Source organism: Rattus rattus, chromosome 3 (assembly GCF_011064425.1).
Source record: "Rattus rattus isolate New Zealand chromosome 3, Rrattus_CSIRO_v1, whole genome shotgun sequence".
In the NCBI taxonomy this organism is placed as follows: Eukaryota; Metazoa; Chordata; class Mammalia; order Rodentia; family Muridae; genus Rattus; species Rattus rattus.
The window spans coordinates 220,242,311-220,269,842 of NC_046156.1; the positions used below are offsets into that span (position 1 = coordinate 220,242,311).

A 27,532-nucleotide genomic window follows, 5' to 3' on the forward strand; every position below is an offset into this window, starting at 1 on the left:
AAAAAACCCAAAAAACTGTGAAGTGCTCTTGGTTCCTCACTGAGACATTCTGAAGAAAAGTCTACACCAAGTCCAAGAGCACTCACCACTAGAGGTCAGCTGCGCCTTCATTTACTCACAGGGCAGCATATCTTTCCCTTCCCAGTCTCCTCCTTATCCTTACCCTGGCTTCCTGGAATTGTCTGCCAAAGAAACTCACATTCCCATGGCCGGGTTTTTTCCTAGGGCTTAAAAAGTGATTACTTATTCTATGACACTAATAAAGTATTAAAAACAACTGAAATTTCAGAATTCTCAATACTCCTGGAAAAAGCCATTTATTTTACTTGTATAATTATACTCAAAAACTTTCTCTAATAAAGAGCAGCAAAGGTTTTCCAGTTTAGCTAGCAATTCTTCTCTAATAACTTTATTCAATAAGTGGTAAGTTCTTGGTACATAAAAATTTTAGAAAAATGAAATGCAAAATTTTGTAGTTATTGCTTCTGACTACATTTTGCTATAATAACTATTCAGAATTCTAAACAACTTAGCTTCATCTTAAAGATCTTTATGAAGAGCAAATTGGACATTCTTCACCTATAAAGAGACTTTTTGCTTCAATTTACAATTATAGAGTATTGTCACACATTAACAATGCACAAAATCCATGCTTGGCAGCAATGGAGAACAGAGTGTGGAGGAGTACATGAGGTGTTACACGCTCTAGAGACTGAGGAGGCCCCTTTGTTTAAACCAGTTTCCTTTTAAGGCTGAAACCCTAGAGCTAAAACCTTATTTCCTTTTTTTTTTTAAATTTATTTATTTATTTTTTTAAACTCGAGTATTTCTTATTTACATTTCGAGTGTTATTCCCTTTCCCGGTTTCCGGGCCAACATCCCCCTAATCCCTCCCCCTTCCCTTCTTTATGGGTGTTCCCCTCCCCATCCTCCCCCCATTGCCGCCCTCCCCCCAACAATCACGTTCAGTCTTAGCAGGACCCAGGGCTTCCCCTTACACTGATGATCTTACTAGGATATTCAATGCTACCTATGAGGTCAGAGTCCAGGGTCAGTCCATGTATAGTCTTTGGGTAGTGGCTTAGTCCCTGGAAGCTCTGGTTGCTTGGCATTGTTGTTCATATGAGGTCTCGAGCCCCTTCAAGCTCTTCCAATTCTTTCTCTGATTCCTTCAACAGGGCTCCTGTTCTCAGTTCAGTGGTTTGCTGCTGGCATTCGCCTCGTATTTGTTGTATTTTTGCTGTGTCTCTCAGGAGAGATCTACATCCGGCTCCTATCTTCCTGCACTTCTTTGCTTCATCCATCTTGTCTAATTGGGTGGCTGTATATGTATGGGCCACATGTGGGGCAGGCTCTGAATGGGTGTTCCTTCAGTCTCTGTTTTAATCTTTGCCTCTCTCTTCCCTGCCAAGGGTATTCTTGTTCCCCTTTTAAAGAAGGAGTGAAGCCTTCACATTTTGATCATCCGTCTTGAGTTTCATGTGTTCTATGCATCTAGGGTAATTCAAGCATTTGGGCTAATAGCCACTTATCAATGAGTACATACCATGTGTGTTTCTCTGTGATTGGGTTACCTCAGGATATTTTCCAGTTCCAACCATTTGCCTATGAATTTCATAAAGGCATTGTTTTTGATAGCTGAGTAATATTCCATTGTGTAGATGTACCACATTTTCTATATCCATTCCTCTGTTGAAGGGCATCTGGGTTCCTTCCAGCTTCTGGCTATTATAAATAAGGCTGCTATGAACATAATGGAGCACGTGTCTTTTTTATATGTTGGGGCATCTTTTGGGTATATGCCCAAGAGAGGTATAGATGGATCCTCAGGCAGTTCAATGTCCAATTTTCTGTGGAACCTCCAGACTGATTTCCAGAATGGTTGTACCAGTCTGCAATCCCACCAACAATGGAGGAGTGTTCCTCTTTCTCCACATCCTCGCCAGCATTTGCTGTCCCCTGAGTTTTTGATCTTAGTCATTCTCACTGGTGTGAGGTGAAATCTCAGTACAACCTTATTTCTAAAGAATAACAAAGACAAAGATACAAGTTGTGCTCATTAGGAAGACAAAGTTTCTCTTCCTTTCTCAACAGAGGAAAAATGATTCTTCTGTGCAGCACTTGTTACTGACACACACTGACAGAGGCGCTGTCGTGGCCCCTCCCCTGTACATGGCTCTATGTAAATGTGGCTAACATCAGCTCTCAATATCTCCATCAGGAGAAGAGAGAGTGGGCCTGAGAGATTGACACTAGAAACAACAATGCTTGTTCTTTGATCTGGAAACCAAGTCTACTCTTGCAGTTAGGGAAAATAAGAAAATTAGATATTAGCGATATTAATAAAATATTCTTCGGGTTCAATTTTCCATTTAATCTAGAAGGACTCTTTTCATCTATACAATCAACTTCTGACACATGCTTATAACCAAGCTAACTGTTTTCAACCACAATTCTTTCAGGAGCTTCAGGGATTGTGGTTAAGAATGTTAGCTCCTCTTGCAGAGGAACTGAGTTCAATTCCCAACACTCATGTGTGCTCCCAGACATACAGACATACATGTGCTTGCGTAAACATAATGTTAAGAATGTGAGCCAGCAGGATTTAAAGGCATGTCAGATGGAGCTCATGAGTTCTGAACTGTCATGTCAGTCTAGTAGACATCCGAAAGGACTCCTGTTCTATGGTTTGTCTTTTCATTTGGTCTTAGACCTGGGGCTGGGGAGTGAATCAGATCTAAGGTCCAAGTGAGAGTAAGAGGAACTTGGTATTCCGGGAAGCCTAGGTTGAGTGTACACGTTTATAGATTATTCTAGACCCAAGGAATTCTGTGGTTTGTACTATATTTATGAAACCCCCATGTAGCTGTTCACTGCCTTACTGTATGGTGAACCACTCTAGGAAAGCAAGTCTAGGGGAGCAACCAATCTTTCACTGAGCTCTTCTGGCTACCCCTGAGCTTTTCTTCTCTTACTTGTGCTATATTTCCATGGTTTCATTTTCTTATGAGTTGAAACTGACATGGCAATTAGCACAGTGGCTTTCTGCTTATCCACATGTGGCTGCAAGCAGTTGTTTACAGTGTGGTACTTGTATATGGAAGTGTGATATGATTCTTGAAAAAGCTTTTTTATCAGTGATTCCCAAATTTTAAAATACATCAGAACAAGCTAGAAGGTTCTAACATTCAGATGAATGGTATTTTTTCCAGAGAGTATGATTTCATGGTTCTGGGGTAGAAACCTCAAATGTGTACGTTCTACTGAACTGAAAATCTTTGCTATGTGGTACAATTCAGAGAGCTCACTCAATATAGGTTCAATATGTATTTTATAAAACATCCAACTAAATGAGTAAAATCTACTTTGAAAAAACAAAGAAGATTGAATGTGATTCCTAATTGTACAAAAATAGAGAAAGGCCCTCCCTAGGTCTGCTTGGGGAGAGGTAGGTAGGAATTTTATAGGGTAAGAAGCAATTGGGCAACTTTGTCACCAGACTAAAAAGAGCTGTCCCCCAATTATGCTAAGAGATCTATACCTGAGCTATGTTAGGAGAGCTATTCCTAAATTATACTAAAAGAGTTGTCCATACACTATGCTGAGGGAGAATTTACTTCTTGACAAAGTTACCTTCCTGTGTTACAAAGAGAAGTTATACTCTCTCAAATAGAATAAGGCTTGTGCTTTGATTGGTCCTGAGATAGATAGGTGCATATAAATTTAGAATAGAGAGCTATGCATGCACAGACACACACATGCACACCGGAGCAAAGGGAAAGTGCATTAAAGGGGAATAGTACCACTTACTTATTACTGTCTAGGTTACTAAGACAAGGTGAAGGACAAAAGATATGCTATTAATCTGTCCTCAAGAAATCCTGTTAAGACTCTAGATCCAGATTCAAAGGCATTATTACAATGGCCAATTAACATTACTTATGAAATATCCTTTAGGTTCAGTTAGGTAACCTAAAAGGCAGAGAGACATGACTGCAGAGAGAAAAGTCTGGGGTGGCTAGGAGCCCTTTAATTCACAGCACATACCTGCTGCTGGTGGCAGCAGGTGATGACATAAGCAGATGCTAGATCCCTGAGAGCAGCACCATCTCCTTGACTTAGACATTTCAAATAAATGTGATGAGTTCTAGGGCTACTGCTGCTGTTGCAGTTGGTGTCCTACATCAGAAAGCCTACACCATCCCAGTTTTCTGTATTTCTACCTGTGTGTGTATCTTTTATTCATTCCCTGTTTGCCACAGTCAGGATTCTAGGACTAAGCTATGCTGAGTATGGCACTAATTGCTCAGAAAAAAAATGTATATTTGTTTTATATAATAGGTAAGGGATCACCAGTTACACTGCAAATTAAAGAATGGATGGATGGGAAGAGAAGCTGGAGCTGCAGCGCCTTCTCGCCCTGTGGTGTCTCGGATTCCTTCTTAAGGAACTGTGAACTTAGTCTTTCAAAATGTCAAAAAGACTATCTTATGCCCCACCTCCCACCCCAGCTCCTGCAACACAAATGCCCAGCACACCAGGGTTTTTGGGACACAATCCATACAGTCATCTCGCCTACAACAACTACCGGCTAGGAGGGAACCCAGGCACCAACAGCCGGGTCACCGCGTCCTCTGGCATTACAATTCCAAAGCCTCCAAAGCCACCAGATAAGCCGCTGATGTCCTACATGAGGTACAGCAGAAAGGTCTAGAACCAAGTAAAGGCTTCCAACCCTGACCTAAAGTTGTGGGAGATTGGCAAAATTATTGGTGGCATGTGGCAAGATCTCACTGATGAAGAGAAACAAGAATATTTAAATGAATACGAAGCAGAAAATATAGAGCACAATGAATCTATGAAGGCCTATCATAATTCCCCGCATACCTTGCGTATATTAATGCAAAAAGATGTGTGGAAGTTGCATTAGAGGAAGAAAGTCAACAGAGACAGTTGCACATGGAGAAAGTTGCACATGAGCATTCAGCCTGCTGAGGATCTAGACGATTATGATGATGGCTTTTCAATGAAGCATACAGCCACTGCTCATTTCCAGAGAAACCACAGCTTCATCAGTGAGCTCCTCAGTGAGAGTGTGGTGCCTGATGTGCGGTCGGTTGTCACAACAGCTAGAATGCAGGTCCTCAAGCGACAGGTCCAGTCTTTAACTAGAAGCCGAGCTTCTTCGGATAGAGGAACAACACCAGGAAAAGAAGAGGAAATTCCTGGAAAGCACACTCCTTTAACAATGAACTTAAAAAGCTTTGTGGTCTGAAGGTGGAAGTAGGCATGGAGAGGACTGCAGCTGAGATTGCACAGGTGGAGGAACAGGCCGGCGGCAAAAGGCAGGAGGAGAAGGAGAAAGAGGCAGCTGAGCAAGCTGAGTGTAGTCAAGGTAGCATCGCCCCCAAAGGAAGAGCAAATGGCAAACGAAGCCGAGAAGAAAGATGAGGAGAACATCCTGATGGAGACAGAGGAGAAACACCTTGAAGACACTGCAGAGAGTCAGCAGAATGGTGAAGAAGGCATCTCTACTCCTGAAGACAAGGAGGGTGGCCAGGAGGGGATTGACAGCATGGAGGTGGAAGGGACCAGTGACAATAACACTGGCTCAGAGAGCAACAGCGCAACAGTGGAAGAGCAGCCCACAGACCCTGTGCCAGAAGACAAGGAGGAGTAAATGTGGCCTTGTTTTATGTGACCTAAAACTTTTTTAAATGAAAAAAAAATGTGGGTTTTTTTTTTTTGGTTTAAAAAAAAAAGAATGGATGGATGGAAACACATAGAACCCAATTGAAACAAGAAATAATACCTTTATATTTTAAATCATGCAGTTAGGTGCTAGATTGGATTTCCTGAGAAAAACTTTAGAGTACTGTTGCTGTGGTGTTTTATACTAACTGGGGTTCTGTTGCTGATACAACTGATTTTCTTTCTATGATTCATAACTAATTCTGAGGGTTGATGTAATTAATATGGAATGTGTTTGGTATTTTAACTAAAGTAGTAACAAAGTAAAGACACCTAGTAGTTACATACAAGTTTTCTTTCATAGATTTACTTTTCTGTGAATGTTATTGGTTTGCAGCAAAGATGAACAAAAAGTACAGAGCTCTATACACCCACTTTTGCCAAACATACCAGCTCCCCCACTAACTGCTGCCTAAAAATGACATGTGTGACAGCCAGTGAAATCTGCCTTGGCACCTTTAAATCACTAAAGTCCTCAGCTTACATTAGGATTCGCTGAGTATTCTTTGTGTATTTAGAAATCTGTGAATGTTTACAATGTAATTAAACATTCAAGTTAAAAAGCTAAATGTCATTAAAATTCATTGCATTTAATCTTTTTTTTTTTTCTTTTTTCTTTTTTTCGGAGCTGGGGACCGAACCCAGGGCCTTGTGCTTGCTAGGCAAGCACTCTACCACTGAGCTAAATCCCCAACCCTGCATTTAATCTTAAACGCATCGCTTATCACTATTTCATAACATGTCTGTATGTTAACATATACCAGTGGCTCTCAACCTTCCTAATGCTTCAACCCTTAAAACAGTTGCTCATGTTGTAGTGACCCCCAACCAGATATTCTGTAAAATCAATAATTCATCTAAATAGCATTAATTCATGAAAGTTCATCTTTACACTGATCTGCAGAAAATCTGATCAATAGGATGGTGGGCATATACACACACACACACACACACGTATGTGATTTGAAACACGTGTGTGTGTGTGTGTGTGTGTGTGTGTATTGATTAGGTATAAAGGAGATAGAAAGTAAGAATGATGCTTGGAACAATAACACGTTACAACATGCCACTGTAACCAAACTCCTCCAACTCTGAAATTTTCTACTAGTTCCCAATGTATCACATTGTGATTCCATCAAATTAATCCATTCACCAAGTCACAGTTCTCACAACCAATCACACGGCAAAGGCTCCCCTCTGACCTTACACTACAACAGAATTCCAAGAATTGACCACAAGCTAGTACAGGCCTATATCTTCAGCAGTCAAGAGGCTAAAGGAAGATTTTGAGTTCAAGGCACCCCTAGACTATATAGTGGGACCTGTTTCAAATCACAACTTTTAAAACAAACAAACAAGCAGAAACTTTCTAGTAAACGACAACAACAACAACAACACACACACACACACACATATGAACCTTCTCAGGTACTTACCAAACCATTTTCAGAAACATTATAGTTTGCAATTATGAATATTTATGTGTGTCTGTATGCACACACAACAAACACATGAAATTCAAGATCACAGACTATGAAACTTATAATTTATAGCAACATAAATAGAACTGAAGGTCATTGTAATAAGTAAAATAATCTGGCTTTGTTCTTACTCATTTGTGACTACCACTAAGTCAATCTTGTAGGAAAACATGGATTGCAGTTGTGGTCACTGAACACTGGGATAGCAAGGGGAAAAGGAAAAGAACAAGAAGAACCAGAAACAAAATGGAGGAAATACCCTTGGCCCCAATTACTAGTTAAAACAACCCATGGTTCACTTCGAAATGCCAAGACTATTAAATTACCAATACCGAAGGTAAAAAATCATTAAAGAGGTGGAAATCATAATACTGACTTATTCATCACACATTGTATAAATGAACTGATTATCAAGATTAGTCCATAAAAATGTACAAGTAAAATATTTAAAGACACCAGGTCATTATGAAAAGATTCTTAATGATAGGATCTTGGTTAAAGGAGTAAGATGCACATGTATGTAAATGATCATGTATCTAATGCATAAGCCACACTTACATCTGATTTTCAGCACTTATAAAAAAACCTTAAAAGAAAATTGACTAACAACACATTTAATTCATTATCTTAGCACAAAAGACAACATGGTATGTCTTTTCTGCATCAACAAAGGTCATTAAAAGCTGAGTTCTAAAGATACCAGGGAAATGTGCTCTGAGAGAAATTCACTTTTGTTGGCATAGTTGAATATTAATTATTAAATACAAATATGTATGGAAATGCCCAGGATTACAGGAGAGGGAACAACATTTGCCCCCATACCCAGAGCACTTGGGTCGCCCAGGATCCAGGGATATAGGAACCCCCACACAGCCACTGGCACAGGTTCCTTCAGGTCTGAACCTGCACCTGGAACAGACCTGGGGTGCTGGCTCTGCATCACACTTACAATACACAGAGGGAGCCTGTCTCCCAGATGCTCTGAAAAGCCCAGGATCACAGGACCACAGGGTCACAGGATCATAGAGGAAGCTCAACTCCCATCAGATTGAACACACACCCAGGAGCACTGAAATTGTGACACATTCAAGAACACAGTTGAGGCCACAACATCTTTCCCAACACCGAGCACAACTGGGAAACCCAACCACCCAACCCCAGGAACCATGAAAATACAAACCCCGCACAGACAGAGGCACGAGTTCCTTCCAGCTTGCACCTGTGCCCAGAGCAAACCCAGGACACTGGCTCCCCACCCACTCCTGTAACACCCAGAGAAACCTTGACTAACAGAAGCTCCCACACAGTAAGAACTCAGGAGCTTGGTCACACCAGGATTTCAGGATCCCAAAGGCAGCTTGACTCCCAAAGGCTCTGACACACCCAGGATCTCAGGATCATAGGATCCTAGTATCACAGGTTCACAGAGACAGTTGGACAGCTGGACTCTGAGGAGTTCTGAAACAACCAGAATCATAGAAGGGACAGGATTCAGTCAGAAACATCAGGGCAGGTAGCATTAGGAATAACCAGATGACAAGAGGCAAGCAACAGAAACCAAGACTAATTGGCATCATTAGACCCAGTTGTCCCACAAACGCCCTTGCTTTATACCCCATCATACCAGAAAAGCAAGATTTGAATTTAAAATCACATCTCATGATGATGATAGAGGACTTTAAGAAGGACAAAAATAATTCCTTAAAGAAATATAGAAAAACACAGGTAAGCAAGTAGAAGCCCTTAACGAGTTACAGGAAGACAAATCCAAGCAGGTGAAGGAATTGAACAAAATCATCCAGGATGAGAAATAAAAACAATAAAGAAATCACAAAGAGAAACAACCCTGGAGATAGAAAACCCAGGAAAGAGATCAGGAGTCACAGATGCAAGATTCAGAAACAGAATGAAAAGGATAGATGAGAGAATCTCAGGGGCAGAAAATACCATATAAAACATTGACAAAAGAGTCAAAGAAAATGAAAATGCAAAAAGCTTCTAACCCAAAACATCCAGGAAATCTAGGATATAATGAGACCAAACATAAGGATAATAGGTAAAAAAGAGAACAAAGATTCCCAACTTAAAGGGCCAGTAACTGTCTTCAACAAAGTTATAGAGGAACCTAACCTAAAGAAAGAGATGTCCATGGAAAATACAAAAAGCCTACAGAACTCCAAAGAGATTGGACCTGAAAAAAATTCCTCCCAACAAATAACAGTTAAAACACCAAACGCATAAAGCAAGGAAAGAATATTAAAAGCAGTAAGGGCAAATAACATATAAAGGCAGACCTATCAGAATTACACCAGACTTCTCCAAAGAGACTACAAAAGCCAGAGGATCCTGGACAGATGTCATTCAGACCCTAAGAGAACACAAATGTCAGCACTGCTATTATACCCAGAAAAACTCTTAATTACCATAGATGGAGAAACAAAGATATTCTAGGACAAAACCAAATTTACACAATATCTTTCCACAAATACAGCACTGCAAAGAATAATAGATGGAAAACTCAAATACAAGGAGGGAAACTAGAACCTAAAAAAAGCAAGAAAGAAAGAAGTTATGAACCAAATGGATCTTCAACAAAACCAAAAGAAAATAGCCACGCAAACATAATTCCTCCTTTAACAACAAAAGTAACAAGAAACAATCACTATTCCTTATTATCTCTTAATATCAATGGACGCAATTCCCCAATGAAAAGAAATAGTCTAACAGGCTGGATACATAAACAGGACCCATAATTTTGCTGCATACAGTAAATGCACCTCAGTGATAAAGACAGACACTACCTCAGAGTACAAGGTTGGAAAAAAATGTCCAAGAAAATGGTCCCAAGAACAAGCTGGAGTAGCCATTCTAATATCAAATAAAATTGACATTCAAAAAAAAGTTATCCAAAAAAAAAAAAAAAAGAAAGAAAGAAAGAAAAGAAAGGAAGGACACTTCATCCTCATCAAAGGAAAAACTACCAATATGAACTCTCAATTCTGAAAAAATCTATGCTCCAAATGCAAGGGCAACCACATTCATAAAGAAACTTTATTAAACTTCAAATTATACATTGTACTTCACACAATAATAGTGGGAGATTTCAACACCCCACTCTTAGCAGTGGAAAAAGAAACTAAACAGAGACACAGTGAAACTAACAGAAGTTATGAACCAAATGGATCTAACATATATATATATATATATATATATATATATATATATACACATTCATCCTATTTCTCAGCACCTCATGGTATCTTCTCCAAAACTGACCATATAATCAGTCACAAAACAGACCTTAACAGATATAAGAACATTGAAATAATCCCATGCATCCTATCAGAACACCATTGACTAAGGCTGGTCTTAAATAACAACAGAAACAAGAGAAAGCCCACATATACATGCAAGGTGAACAATGCTTTACTCAATAATAACTTGGCCAAAAAAGAAAGAAATTAAAGACTTTTTAGAATATAATGAAATGGGGTTGGGGATTTAGCTCAGTGGTAGAGCACTTGCCTAGCAAGTGCAAGGCCCTAGGATTGGTCATCAGCTCTGGAAAGAAAAGAAAAAAAAAAGACAAGACAAAATAGAATATAAAGAAAATAAAGACACAACATACCCAAACTTATGGAACACAATGAAAGCAGTGCTTAAAGGAAAATTCATAGCTCTGAGTGCCTTCAAAAAGAAACAGGAGAGAACAAACACTAGCAGCTTAACAGCACATATAAAACATCTAGAACAAAAAAGCAAACACACCCAAGAGGAGTAGACAGCAAGAAATAATCAAACTCAGAGCTGAAATCTACCAAGTAAAAACAAAAAGGACCATAGAAAGAATCAACAAAACCAGGAGCTGGTTCTTTGAGAAAATCAACAAGAGAGATAAACCTTTAGCCAGACTAACCAGAGGGCACAGAGAGTGTGTCCAAATAAACAAAATCAGAAATGAAAAGGGAGACATAACAACAGAAATTGAGGAAATTCAAAAAATCATTGGATCTTGCTACAAAAGCCTATACTCAATAAACCTAGAAAATCTGGATGAAATAAACAATTTTCTAGACAGATACCAGGTACCAAAGTTCGATCAGAATCAGATAAACCATCTAAACATTCCTATAACCCCTAAAGAAATAGAAGCACTCATTAGAAGTCTCCCAACCAAAAAAAAAGCAAGCCCAGGACAAGATGGATTTAGAGCAAAATTCTATCAGACCTTCAAAGAAGACCTAATACCAATACTGTTGAAACTATTCCACAAAATATAAACAGAAGAAATACTACCCAATTTGTTCTTTCAAACCACAATTACACTTATAGCTAAACCACACAAAGATCCTACAAAGGAAAATAACTAAAGACCAATTTCCCTTATGAATATTGATGTAAAAATACTCGACAAGATTCTTTCTTGCAAACCAAATTCAAGAACACATCAAAATGAAAATTCACCATAATCAAGTATGCCTCATCCTATGGATGCAGGGATGGTTCAATACATAGAAACCCATCAACGTAATCCACTATATAAACAAACTCAAAGATAAGAACCACATGATCATTTAATTACATGCTGAGAAAGCATTCGACAAAATTCAATACCTCTTTATATGATAAAAATCTTGGAAAAATCAGGAATTCGAGGCCCATACCTAAACATAGCAAAGGCAATATACAGCAAACCAGTAGCTAACATTAAACTAAATGGAGAAAAACATGAAGCAATCTCACTAAAATCAGGGACTAGACAAGACTGCCCACTCTCTCCCCACCTATTCAGTATCATACTGGAAGTCCTAACCAAAGCAATTAGGCAACAAAAAGAGGCCAAAGGAATACAAATTGGAAAGGAAGAAGTCAAAATATCACTATTTGCAGAAGATGTGATAGTATACTTAAGTGACCCCAAAATTACACCAGAGAATGCCTAAACCTGATAAACAACTTCAGCAAAGTGCCTGGATATAAAATTAACTCAAACAAATCAGTAACCTTCCTCTCCTCAAAGTATAAAGGGCTGAGAAAGAAATTAGGGAAATGACACCCTTCACAATAGTCACAAATCATATAAAATACCATGCTGAGACTCTAACCAAGCAAGAGAAAGAGCTGTATGACAAGAACTTCAAGTCTCTGAAGAAATAAGTTGAAGATGATCTCAGAAGTTGGAAAGAGCTGCCATGCTCACAGATTGGTAGGATTAATAGCATAAAGATGATATCTTTTGTCTAAAACAATCTACAGAGTCAATGCAATGTTTAAGTATGTTCAAGTATATTTTCCAAGTAATTTATAAGTATGTTGAGCCTTTTTACCCAAATGTTCACAGACACGTTGTGTAGGTCTCGATACACCTTATCTTAACCAAGTGCTCCTTACACATCTCATCACTGACAATGCCAACTACCTGTACACTGTAACTTGGCCAAGACAGCCTCCTCCATAGTTATACTTGGAACTACTCATAAACTTGAGCATATAATTTTAGTAGACACTGATAGTTTCTTCCAGGAAATGCTGTGACAGTGATGCCCTTAAATGGTGAGTTATTATTTGCATTTTTTTATTCTACAGTTTTCTACCACAATTCTACCATTAGCAAAGCTGTCCTCTTTAGCCTCCTACTCACGTACCTAGTCATTGATTTACTACTATGGTAGATAAATTTCCTCCTATGTTCATACACTATCAGCATCAATAACACTCTTCTGAAATACTTTTACTTGTAGTCATTACTGGTTTCTTTGAAGTGACTTCTGTAAACATCATCCTGCTATCAATTTTTTAACCAAATAAATCTTTATTTTTTGTCAGTACAAATTGTTCCAAGCTCATCTTGTATTTTTTCTACCCAGATCTGTAATCAATCATTTCTCAAAAAGTTCTGATCACTTGCATTGGATAAATTGTACTTAGAAACAAAGATTTGACCTTTGGTATGTTAATTACATGCTACTGTAGTTGTTGTTCTTACATATATCATTGTTTCTAGGCCTCCCGTAGCAGACAGGTGCAGAACACACACACACACACACACACACACACACACACACACACGTTTATCCATTTATATTTCTATGTATCTCAACACACACATAACAATTCAAACTGATATCTGTGGCATATCAGGATTTAGTCTAGCTTTTTCCTTTTCTATATTTCAACCTTTTTCCAACAGTGAAATATTTAGGTATTAGTGTCTACAGTATATTTACTTATTTGCCATCATAGTCCTTTCCTCTTGATCTTGATATTTTGCTTTGCAGTCTATGAAGAACTGTACTGGAAGAAGAATTTACTAGGAGAAATGTTCCTTTCTCCTTACCTATTCACTCTCATCCCTATTTTTGCTACCTGTTCTCACTTATAGTCAGACTCTAACCAATCTCATTAGTGTCTGACTTTTTCTTCCTGTATTTCTTTTGTGTAAATTAATAGACTATGCCTGATTTGTTATAGTTCTTTATTTCTCACAAGAAGTATTGCACTCTACTGACACCCTTTTTTAAGTTTTGTTACACAAACTTAACAATTTATCTTGTAAAATTTCTACTTTGTCTGTCTGCCTCTGTCTCTCTTTTTCTCTCACACACACATACAAACAGACAGACACACACACACAGACTTATCCTCTTTTGTGGATGATCTATAGTTTCTCCAACTAGTCACTTACTTGTGAATTTTAATAATTATATAATCATACATAATGCTACAATATATAGTTATATATCTATGTGTTTAACAATGTAAGAAGGAGACATGGGATTAAAAGGTTAATATTATTTCCTGGTCTAATTCTATTTAAATGAAATGACTCATACTAATTTGAGACTACTTTGGATAAGAAAAACGATCTGTGAAATGATGCTAATTGTATTTATCTTAGTTTCTCTATCTTGAGTGTAACTTCTGAGGTGGTCTGATTCAATAAACATTTTTCTTTAGCTTCGAGATGTTTAATTCTATAAAAGATTCCCTTATCTACTTACATTTTAATACTTTTCTCACTGTTCATTCATTAAAATTATATTTATTTGTTTTGTATTTAAAACTGAATTCATTTTATAGTATCTAGTTATGAAAAATGATTATTACATTAAATAAATTGTCATTCAGGGTCAAGGGATAGCAATGAGAGCCTGTGTTCCTAATCTGGTTTTTTCGACTTCCTAGGTGTAGATATCAAGATGTTTTGCAGAGGCAAAAACATCATATCGTCAGGAGCCTCTCTGTCATCTAATAGTGAGTGAGCACAGGCTTAGGGACTATCGCTCCTCCTGATGGACACTGTTACATCTCAACCTAACTTTCAGAAGGTGTGGAGTTTCCAGGCCCCTAGAGTCTGTAATCCTGCACAGCAGGTATTGAACATTATCTCAGGCTGCTACCCAGTCTACTGGTCTCTTTCCATGATTCTGCCTCTATTCTGTCTAGGAAGCTCTCGTGTGCCACAGAAATTGCCAGAGAATTTGGAATCTGACACCTAAAAAGTACTTGCTGACTTTCCCTTCGTGCTGCTACAAATGACTGTATACTCTATCAGGAAGACATCCAACTGAGCTTCAGCAGCTGCTGATTAAGGTCTTAAAACTTTCATGAGATGTTTCAAATCTCATTCTCACAGCAGATTAAACTGAGCAACTTCAGGTAACAAAGAACCTGTTCTACCAAAAACTAACTTCTGACACAGCTTCTAATGTAAACATAAACTCACCTATGTAATTGACTGTCTCATCTATAGACATGTATGCTCACCTATGTAAATATATGTCTAGCGTATGTAAATGCAGGCTTTATTTGTATAAATTATCACTTAAACAATATATAAATATAGAATATGTATAAACCCATGTATGTATAACTATATCATATATAATGTATAATAATTAATACATTAATTAATGATGATATATTATGTATAATTATAATACATTATACACTACAATGTATAAACCTATATAAATGTAGACTAACTTACATAAGTCTGTTTCATTTATGGAAAAGTGCACCCCACCTATGTAAATTTATGCCTTGTCCATGTAAATGACTTCACTCATGTTAATATATGCATTGCTGATATGTGTCTGCCTTACATATGTAAATGTATAACCACATATGTAAATGTGCCAACATACGTAAACATATGATCATTAATGTATGTGTGTCTCACCTACATAAATGAATGCTTTACTTATGAAAAATGTTTCACCTGTATAAATTTATGCTCATCTATGTAAATGTATGCTCACCTAAGCATGCGTGCTTCAATTATGTAAATGTATACCTTATCCATTTAATGCACCCATTATCACTGTAAATGTATGCCCTCCTATGCACATGCATATCTTATGTGAATGTAAGCTCACTTATGCACATGTATATCTCATCTATTTGAATATATGTTCCCCTATGTACATGTATATGTTAATATGTGAATGTATGTCACCTGGTATTGATGCCATGCCTGTGGAATTTATTTTCTATAAGACTTGGCAGGAGCCTCACCAACTGGATCAGAATGTGGAGCTTACATCCTCCATGTCAGAGGAGTCAAGTCATGTATTAAAGTATGTCACTGAATCCCAAACTTCTGGAATCTGCATTACAGTTAAGGTTTTAAAACATAGGCAATCATGAAGAAAACAAACTCTGTCAGAAGCACATAGAGAAAGCTTTGAATGATACTGTTCTTAACTTTTACCTCCTCGATCACGGGCAGCTAAACTTTGACCCCTTCTTAGTGTGATGTCCAACTGGTACATTCCGGGATCAGCCAAAGGTACATCTGCATTACTGGTTCCGACTGGATTTATTTTCTGGAAAATAAGAAATACACAAAGTACTAAGCTTATTTTCTTTGTTCTAACTTCTCCAATGGGAGACTGCATGAAGTTTAAAACAAAATTACCAGAACTGGCCAATAAAATCAACCAAATCACATACAGTTGTCTAAAGGATTTAAAATTCATGGAAGTCTTTAGACTCAAAATGAAAGCACAATAGCTTAAATGTCCTATTTTAACTCTGTTTACAGCTAGCAAATTCAGTATGAAAAACATTGCCTATGGAAGATTATATAATTCACTTAGGGAAAATTAACATAGAAATAGTATGTAAAGTTAAAAGTACAATGAATGCTAAATGGAAAATGAAGATGTGCAAAAGTTGACATATACATAAGTGAGAATTAAAATTAGAGGATTTATTCCAATGATTGTTGACTCATTTGTTTCTGCAAAAGGTCTCCTGCTGGTGGATTATACACTTCTATCATAGATCCAACATAAAATATGATATAATTATATAGAAATACACTCTCATACCATTTTTACAACATTTGCAAGAAACAAATTCTCAATGGAGCTTAATTTCCAATGTTTCTTTCTTGGGAATCAAAGTGTGGGTTCTATTTATAAACTCAAGAGATTCAGTAGGGTGGCCTACTGGAATACATTAAACTGCAGTGCTTAACAACATTTGTACTCTTCACATCTTGTAGTTTCAGCTGGCTTGTATACAGAAGAACCTACTTTCTTCCCAGGTTTGAGGTTATTTAAGATTCTCATTTCTTTCCTGATTAAAAAAGGAACATGTTTTAATTTTAAAACTTGCATGGGTAAGAAGGAACAGTAGTGAGCAATCTGCCTCTCTCTACCACAATTCACAGGATGCAATTATAGAGCAGCATCAAAAAACTTTACTGAGCTGTAATTCACACACTGCAAAGCCACCCTTTAATTGAATCAACCTTTATTTGAGGTTTTAAGATCCAGGTAGAAAGCCTTCATTTTGGAACAATTATCACTTAAAAGGCACACTGTTATCTTGATTGACACCTGAACTCATCATCTCTCCTCTTGTAACAATGAACAGAATTCATTGTGCTCTCATAAGATCCTTGCCTCCATAAAGGGTAACCGCAGGCCCCAGGTGCCCAGGCTGGAAATTTTGAGTCTTCTTTTGACTTCTTCATTTGCCTCCTACTCACACCCAAATGCTGCTAAATCTCACACATTCTTCTGCATCACATCTCCCAGATGCTTTTTCCTGTAATTCCTATAAGCATGAATACAAGCCAGTCTTCAAATCACAGACCAGTGATAATCCATTTTAACAGTTTAGAATATAATCTTTCATACTCTTCCAAGTCTTACTCAAGTATGCACAGAGACATGTGGTGACTCATATATGTGTCACATTTAGTTTTCAGCTTGAACAATGTTAGCATAAGTTTTCTGTTATTCATAGTTTAAGAAAAATATTACAGGTTCTTTTTGACCAATAAATCAATATTTCTCTCCTCCTCCTCCTCCTCCTCTTCCTCCTCTTCTCCTCCTCCTCCTCTTGCTCTCTCTCTCTCTCTCTCTCTCTCTCTCTCTCTCTCTCTCTCTCTCTCTCCTCCTTTCATACCTTCCTCCATCCCTTTCCCTCCTTTCCCTTCTGTACTCGTTCATACCCCTTCTCACTGTCTTGATGTGATTTGATCTTCATGTATTATGGAAATCATTATTGAAATTAAGTCAGTCTATACAGAGCTCTTAACCTTTTTATATTTTGTTTTGTGTAAAAACATTTAATAAAATTTCAAATTTTAATTCAGTATTACTAGCAAGCTACATAGTCATTGTTTCTACATATTGGGTTCCTATACATATTCCTCTAAGAACTGAAGGTTTTTTATGCTTTATTCAACTTTCCCCCCCTTTCTCTCAACCTTACACATGGTAATCAATTTTTATTTTGTTGTAAATATTTCCTTTTGCTGTGTCTTCTGTCTGATCTTTGCACATGTTGTATGTGACATCAGACTACTGAACAGTTAAAGCTGTTTTATTCCCTCTGTAATTTCTACATTTTCTAATTGCACTGGCTGGTTGTGTGTGTCAATTTGAAACAAGCAGGAATTATCACAGAGAAAGGAGCCTTAGTTGAGGAAATGCCTCCATGAGAGCCAGCTGTAAAGCATTTTCTCAACTAGTGATCAAGGGGGAAGGGCCCAGCACATTGTGGGTAGCACCATCCCTGGACTGATGGTCTTGGGTTCTAAAAGAAAACAAGCTGAACAAGGCAGAGGAAGCAAGCCAGTAAGTAACATCCCTCCATGGCCTCTGCATCAGCTCCTGCTTCCTGACCTGCTTGAGTTCCAGTCCTCACTTCCTTTGGTGATGAATAGCAATGTAGAAATATAAGCTGAATAAACCCTTTCCCTTGCTTCTTGGTCATGATGTTTGTGCAGGAATAGAAACCCTGACTAAGACACTAACTTTTTTAAGTTTAGCATACCATCATAATTATTTTCATTGTTAAAAATATCCTTACAATTTTTATTTTATATAGATCTTTAAACTATCAAAAATAAAATTTAAATATACTCAATGAAATGGAAACTTTTCTCTCTTAAACATAATATTTTATTAGCTCTTAGAAAATCTTATATAATGCATTTTGAAAACATTCACCCTCTACTTATCCCCTAACTCCCAGATCCATTCTTATCTCCTCATCCCCCCATTTCCATGTTCTCTCCTTTTTAAATATCTCACTAAGTACAATTTGTGCTGCCCATGTACTCTTGGGTATAGTGCCATCCACCTGAGTATGGTTGGTAGCCAGTACTTGTAAATTTCCATAAGTCCCCAAGTACTCTTGGGTATAGTGCCATCCACCTGAGTATGGTTGGTAACCAGTACTTGTAAATTTCCGTAAGTCCCCAAGTACTCTTGGCTCTACATGTGAAACCCTCTAATGTTTATTTCTGTGTTCATTCTAAATCATTTGCATAAAAGACTTTGACTTCTAATATATGAATCTTAACCTTTGTTGTCTAAATGTTTCTTAATAATCATTGTATTTTCACTCTTTCTGGTTTTGCTGGGCCAGGCTGGCTAGGGTTGACTGTACAATTTCCTTCTTCTGTCGCCTTTACTTTGGCTATCGTATTTAGGTACTAAGGTGACTCTGATAACCTTGTGGGTTTGAATGCCCATAAAAATGTTAAAAATACCATCTACATATAGCAATCACTGAAAGACACAGATTAATAATTTTATATGTGGGTTGGGGATTTAGCTCAGTGGTAGAGCGCTTGCCTAGGAAGCGCAAGGCCCTGGGTTGGGTCCCCAGCTCCGAAAAAAAAAAAAGAACAAAAGAAAAAAATAATTTTATATGTGAAATAAAAGCCTGATATTCTGAAAACCTGTGTTGAAATCCTACAACAATATGAGAAAGGTTTATAATTTCACGCATTACATACTCTTGAGGGAAATATAAGTTTCCAGTTCTTTTAGGTCTTGTTTTGTGACCTTTAACAATACAACATTATTTTCTTCATATTGGTTCTACCTCTAATTTTATTCTTGAATGTTCACAGGGGTTTTCCCCTCTATTATAAACGGTATGATTTTTTTCAATTTACATTTTGATCAGGTTATTTCTGATCTAATGAACACATTTTATTTTGTATAGTGATTTTTTTGTCTCCTTTCATTCTGCAACTCATGTTTTGGGTTATCTGTGTACAAAAATGATTCTACATGTAATGTAATATGTGCTTTATTTTTTGTAATATTTTAATTGCTTAATTTTTAAATTTTGTTGTTTTTCTAAAATGCTGTTTAGAATAGAAATTTTGGGCACTTCTGAATTGCATCTGATTTTTCAAATTAATTTTAAAATGGTTTTGGTTATTATGCCATATCATTTCCCCTCTCCTTCCCTCCCTCTAGTCTTTAATATACTTCTAGCAAGTTATCAATAACATGATACTCATTAAATTTAAGCTTTTTCTTCTATTCTTAATTTACTTGGGCTTTTAAAAATGACTGATAAATCTTACAATCCAAATTTTTGGTTGGTATTTTTTCTAATATTGAATCATCACTCTATTGAAGGGATAAACTCTCCTTGCCCTTGTCAGCATATCTGCTTTTTGACACAGTTGTGATTATGTTCAAAATCATGAGCTGTACCCCAGAATACTTGCATGTAACTACTAGTCTCAAGTATTCCCAGACTCCACATTATAAGTCAAGCTGGCTTTATAAGTGTGACTTTGTCTATTGTGTTCCACAAATTATGGCCTATTTTTCTGCAATAGATGAGAATTTGCATGTTTGTTTTCCATTGTTATATGCCATCTCAAATACCAATTTTATCGTTTTAGATTGTGAAATTCTAATATAAAGATCTGGAGTCTTTAAGGATAAACTGAGCATGAGTTACAATGGAAGTTTCAGGGGTATATTCTTCAAGAACACAGCATCAAGCTGGGTTTAGAGAAACATGTAGATGTGCAATCAAGTTAGCTAACCCGCATACAGTTCGCTTTGCTTTCTCTCTTCTCTGTGATATCTGGCTTGATGCATTTTTCCTTAAGGAACCTAACTATGTCCTTAAAATTTTTCCTAATCCAGTAATTCAGGTAGCTTTATATTTAATGAAAATGGAATTTAATCCTTCAAGGAACTACATAGAAAGAAGGTTGAAACGTGAAGGTACTCGGCCTTTAGAACAGGACAAAGGGGCTCTTTGCCATCCTTCCCCCGGCAGGCTGACATCTGTCACCATGAAGGTCGAGCTGTGCAGTTTTAGCGGGTGCAAGATCTACCCGGGACACAGGCGGCACTATGCCAGGACCGACAGGAAGGTTTTCCAGTTTCTTAATGCCAACTGTGAGTCCGCATTCCTTTCCAAAAGGAACCCTCGGCAAATAAACTGGACTGTCCTCTACAGAAGAAAACACAAGAAAGGACAGTCGGAAGAAATTCAAAAGAAAAGAACCCGCCGGAAAAGAACCCGCTGTGCAGTCAAGTTCCAGCGGGCCATCACGGGCCCTTCTCTGGCTGATATAATGGCCAAGAGGAATCAGAAACCAGGAGTTAGGAAAGCTTAGCGAGAGCAGGTTATCAGGGCTGCCAAGGAGGCAAAAACGGCTAAGCAGGCATTGAAGAAAACAGCAATAGCTGCTGCCAAGGCCCCCACAAAAGCAGCCCCTGAACAAAAGATTATGAAGCCTGTGAAGGTCTCTGCTCCCAGAGTTGGTGGGAAACGCTAATTTGATAGATGAGAGTTTAAAAATAAAGATCTGACACTTAAAAAAAAAAAAAAACAGGACAAAGTGGAAGACAAACTGAGGAAGCCTCATAGAGACAGTAGGTTCAGCTGCTAAAATTATGGGGAGGATTTTGACAAATGACTGGAAGAATGAAGAAAATCAACCTGAGTCCCGGACTGAATAATTAAAACCTGTGTATAAATACACACTGAGAAGTCCTGGAATATGATGATAACCACACTGAGGAGAATTTCAGCTCATTAATAGGAATACTTGGACTTTTGGAGAGAGAAGTCATACCTACTGATCACATTTACCAAATACTTAACTAAATACTTTGTTCTGGAGATGAAGAAATCTGTAAGTTTACCCTTAATAGGGAGAAAAGGATGGATGAAAGAGAAGTAATTCTGTGGATATAGAAATTATTTTTAAATGTTTGTAATGGTGCAGTTGAAGTCACGAGAGCATGATCTAGTCAATGCTCAGAGAAACAAAGATAGATCTGAGAGATATGGTGAAGAAACAGTCAGCTGAACTTGCCAACTGACACGATGTGGCAGATGCGGAAAGCAGATGGACAAGTCATGCAGAAGTCTGGGCTGAGTTCCTGAAAGGATGGAATACAGTAGTGAAAGACAGAAATCAAGGAAGAAGCACGATTGATCTAGGCCACCACACCAGGCTCAAATAGCCTCCCAACCCTATGAAAGAAGAACATCAGAAACTCAAGTGGACCTAGAGAGACACTACCCTACAGGCTCGTACAGTGGTTTCAAGGCTACCAGAATGATTATGGAAGGATTTGATTGTATTTTCTTATAAATTATCTTTTAATAACTACTTATGCTTTGCATCAGGACTCAACCAAGTAAATGAAGCATTCACCCCTTATCAAAGAAGCACCTTTGCAACAGAAGAAAACGTTTTCAGAAAACCACAAGTCTAAGTACAGAAAACATTTGATTGTGGTTGTCCATCTACATACACATACCTCTGTGTACAATTAAAGCGTGTACATTTATAATATACCTTCTGCATCAAAGGCTCAGGGAACATTACGGAAGAGCAGTGGGAAGATTTTAGCAGTGGGAACAACATAAAAACCCCTTTGGACTATGTGTCCTAGATGGGAGGCAAGATTCACCTATGACATCTCAACAGCATGACTGGTTAAACAAGTCCTAAAGACATACAATTCTAATAGACAGGCTAACATGAAATAGGGAAATCTCAATCCCAAATCAGCAAAGAAGTACAGGCAACTGAAGAATCCTGAGAACAGTAGAAATAGTCTCCCCAGTGATGAGGTCCTAAACTGGGTATCTAATATAAGACAGCTAGGCCTAAAATTATTTACACACAAGTAACATTAAACAGATTGAGCAAGTTGCATATTTATATATTTAGGTGTGTGTTCATTTGTGTGTAACAATAACAACTAAAGAGGCTGAGACTTTGAAAGGGAACAGGGGGAGGGGAAATGGGAAAGGTTAGATGGAAGAAAAGGAATGTAGTAAATGATGTAATTATATTTTAATTAAAATTTTTACTACAGATATTTTATAAGCTTCCAAATATAAAGGTATATTGAGAAAGAGATGCTCAAAGCATATAACTTTGAAACAAAATATACTCATTATTTTGAATGCTTTAACTGACACACCCAATCAGTTGTCCACTGAAGAGGCTTGCCTTGGAGACCAGGAAAATGTATTTCACAGTATTAAATGGCAATTATAAGGGGCTAGTGACTTGTTCTTCTATTTTTGCTCCCCATTTTCCTGTTACTCTCCAAGCTTCCTGAAGGCTGAGGCATGCCTCTTTCATTGGTGAATTTTTTACAAAAGAGTTCCTGATGGGAAGTAACTGGAACCTTTTACCAGATGGATGATATAAGCTGAAAAGAGCTTTTCCCTCCATTGTTTCCTCTTAAATTATTACATAAATAAAATCAAGAATTTATAATTCATATTCAGACACCTAGATTCTATAATTAATAACCTGTAATAAAAAGAAATTAGGTCTTTTATGCATACAAATGCCACCCATTGAGTATGTTCTCCAACTTTATAACAAAATATCTCATAGTATAAAATTTATAAAGGAAAGTGATTTGTTTTGGTTCATGGTTCTGGACTGGGAAAGCACTGGTTTCTGCTCAGCTCTTTAAGGAAGGTCAACTCTTTGGATACTAGTCTCTCAGTGACAGCACATTTGCATAAAAGCAAAATTTACTCATGAGAATATCGTCCCTAGTAAAGAATCCTCTTCCCACTTCCACTGCATTGGCAGGAAAATTTCAACATGAGTTTGTGAGAGGGAAAACCACACCTACGCCACAGTATTGCCTAATTCACCTATCTATAACTAAGACATTGTATGATCCTTCTGCTACATCACTCCTTAATTGTTTATAATTCTCAAAACTAGATTTCTGACACACCCAGCAGGTAATGGGGTTTAAAAGATAAGCTAGGCCCAACATCAGTTACTCTTTTTTTAGTCGTTAAATCCAACTACCCTTACTTCAGTTATTTACTGGCATTAGAGTTTTGAACACATAGAAAAAGACTGTCTCCTTCAGTGCATCCCAATGCCCTATCAGCAGAGTGATTGGAACACTAAAATCTCTATTTACCAGTTTTCTGCATTGTCAGGATTGTGTTCTGTGACTTAGGTCTTTTCACTGTTTGGTACTTTATTTATTTGGTAAATGCACAAACAAGCACTGTTGTATTCTGACAGCACAAAATGGGAAAGGATCTGGCTTCTTCCAGGGAAGCCATAACAGCGTCTAGTTACAGTCCCTCCATTAGAAGTATGGTATGGCAGTTGCAGAGGTTCAATGTGGTTCAGATCCTCCAGGCCTTTTTCCTACAGAAAGCTGTTCCTCTTGCTCTGCCTGTCTGCTTACATGGACTGCAATGGATAACCCAATACAAATCAGCGACTGGTAGAGTAAACAACAGCAATTCATCTCATCTGCATCTTCTGGTTAATATTCAAAATGAGACACAAACGTGTCATGAGATGGTGAAATAGCTAGTGACCTGTGAATGACCAGCCTTACTGAAGAAAGGTCTTGCTGCTGTACTGAATGATGGGTGTGGTCAGACACTAGGATGAAAACCAGGAAGGAGTGACTTATTCTAACCCTCATAGAAGTAGGGGGTGTGGAGGGGGGAGGGGCTAGCGGGATTCTGGAGGGGAAACGAGGAAAGGGGATGACATTTAAAATGTAAATTAAAATATCTACTTAAAGAAAGAAAGTTGAACTAGAAAACAAACAAACAAATAAACAAAAAACCAAAAAAGCAGGCCAGAAAGCATAAAGAGAAAGAAGTGGCAAGCTCAAACTTTACACTCAGTTACTAAAAATTACCTGGTACAAGAGGGAATTAAGAGAACCGTGGCACAATAATAGTAGGAGATTTCAACACCCCACTCTCTTCAATGGACAGATCATGGAAACAGAAATTAAACAGAGACGTAGACTGACTAAGAGAAGTCATGAACCAAACAGACTTAACAGATATTTATAGAACATTCTATCCTAAAAGAAAAGGATATGCATTCTTCTCAGCTCCTCATGGTACTTTCTCCAAAATTGACCATATAATTGGTCAAAAAATGGGCCTCAACAGGTATAGAAAGATAGAAATAATCCCATGCGTCCTATCAGACCACCACGGCCTAAAGCTGGTCTTCAATTACAATAAGGGGAGAATGCCCACATATACATGGAAGTTGAACAATGCCCTACTGGTCAAGGAAGAAATAAAGAAAGAAATTAAAGACTTCTTAGAATTTAATGAAAATGAAGGTACAACATACCCAAACTTATGGGACACAACGAAAGCTGTGCTAAGAGGAAAACTCATAGCTCTGAGTGCCTACAGAAAGAACAGGAAAGAGCATATATCAGCAGCTTGACAGCACACCTAAAAGCTCTAGAACAAAAAGAAGCAAACACACCCAGGAGGAGTAGAAGGCAGGAAATAATAAAACTCAGAGCTGAAATCAAACAAGTAGAAACAAAAAGGACCATAGAAAGAATCAACAGAACCAAAAGTTGATTCTTTGAGAAAATCAACAAGATAGATAAACCCTTAGCCAGATTAAGGAGAGAACACAGAGAGTGTGTCCAAATTAACAAAATCAGAAATGAAAAGGGAGACATAACTACAGATTCAGAGGAAATTCAAAAAATCATCAGATATTACTATAAAAGCCTATATTCAACAAAACATGAAAATCTGCAGGAAATGGACAATTTCCTAGACAGATACCAGGTACCGAAGATAAATCAGGAACAGATAAACCAGTTAAACAACCCCATAACTCCTAAGGAAATAGAAGCAGTCATTAAAGGTCTCCCAACTAAATGGAGAGAAACTTGAGGCAATCCCCCTAAAAGCAGGGACTAGACAAGGCTGCCCACTCTCTCCCCACTTATTCAATATAGTTCTTGAAGTTCTAGCCAGAGCAATCAGATAACAAAAGGAGATCAAGGGGATACAGATCGAGAAAAGAAGAAGTCAAAATATCACTATTTGCAGATGATATGATAGTATATTTAAGTGATCCCAAAAAGTTCCACCAGAGAACTACTAAAGCTGATAAACAACTTCAGCAAAGTGGCTGGGTATAAAATTAACTCAAATAAATCAGTAGCCTTCCTCTACACAAAAAAAAAAGAAGCTGAGAAAGAAATTAGGGAAACGACATCCTTCATAATAGACCCAAATAATAAAAAGTACCTCGGTGTGACTTTAACCAAGCAAGTAAAAGATCTGTACAATAAGAACTTCAAGCCTCTGAAGAAAGAAATTGAAGAAGATCTCAGAAGATGGAAAGATCTCCCATGCTCACGGAGTGGCAGGATTAATATAGTAAAAATGGCCATTTTACCAAGAGCGATCTACAGATTCAATGCAATCCTCATCAAAATACCAATTCATTTCTTCAAAGAGTTAGACAGAACAATTTGCAAATTCATCTGGAATAACAAAAAACCCAGGATAGCTAAAACTATCCTCAACAATAAAAGGACTTCAGGGGGAATCACTATCCCTGAACTCAAGCAGTATTGCAGAGCAATAGTGATAAAAACTGCATGGTATTGGTACAGAGACAGACAGATAGACCAATGGAACAGAATTGAAGACCCAGAAATGAACCCACACACCTATGGGCACTTGATTTTTGACAAAGGAGCCAAAACCATCAAATGGAAAAAAGATAGCATTTTCAGCAAATGGTGCTGGTTCAACTGGAGGTCAACATGTAGAAGAATGCAGATCGATCCATGCTTATCACCCTGTACAAAGCTTAAGTCCAAGTGGATCAAGGACCTCCACATCAAACCAGATGCACTCAAACTAATAGAAGAAAAACTAGGGCAGCATCTCGAACACATGGGCACTAGAAAAAATTTCCTGAACAAAACACCAATGGCTTATGCTCTAAAATCAAGAATCGACAAATGGGATCTCATAAAACTGCAAAGCTTCTGTAAGGCAAAGGACACTGTGGTTAGGACAAAACGGCAACCAACAGATTGGGAAAAGATCTTTACTAATCCTACAACAGATAGAGGCCTTATACCCGAAATATACAAAGAACTCAAGAAGTTAGACCTCAGGGAGACAAATAGCCCTATTAAAAAATGGGGTTCAGAGCTAAACAAAGAATTCACAGCTGAGGAACATTGAATGGCTGAGAAGCAGCTAAATAAATGTTCAACATCTTTAGTCATAAGGGAAATGCAAATCAAAACAACCCTGAGATTTCACCTCATACCAGTGAGAATGGCTAAGATCAAAAACTCAGGTGACAGCAAATGCTGGCGAGGATGTGGAGAAAGAGGAACACTCCTCCATTGTTGATGGGATTGCAGACTGGTACAACCATTCTGGAAATCAGTCTGGAGGTTCCTCAGAAAATTGGACATTGAACTGCCTGAGGATCCAGCTATACCTCTCTTGGGCATATACCCAAAACATGCCCCAACATATAAAAAAGACACGTGCTCCACTATGTTCATAGCAGCCTTATTTATAATAGCCAGAAGCTGGAAAGAACCCAGATGCCCTTCAACAGAGCAATGGATACAAAAAATGTGGTACATCTACACAATGGAATATTACTCAGCTATCAAAAACAATGCCTTTATGAAATTCATAGGCAAATGTTTGGACCTGGAAAATATCATCCTGAATGAGGTAACCCA

General features: G+C 37.7%; 1 protein-coding gene and 2 pseudogenes across 1 annotated transcript in view; 2 read left to right on the forward strand and 1 right to left on the reverse strand.

The window, feature by feature from the left end:
* Mctp1 (multiple C2 and transmembrane domain containing 1) overlaps positions 1 to 27,532 on the reverse strand; it is an 865,685-nt gene that overhangs the window by 398,539 nt on the left and 439,614 nt on the right. The window contains exon 2 of the mRNA XM_032897068.1: positions 15,946 to 16,060. Within this exon, the coding sequence (XP_032752959.1) occupies positions 15,946 to 16,060 (115 nt within the window). The remainder of the gene's footprint in view (positions 1 to 15,945; positions 16,061 to 27,532) is intronic.
* Positions 4,440 to 5,680, forward strand: LOC116897352 (annotated as a pseudogene).
* Positions 20,794 to 21,297, forward strand: LOC116897353 (annotated as a pseudogene).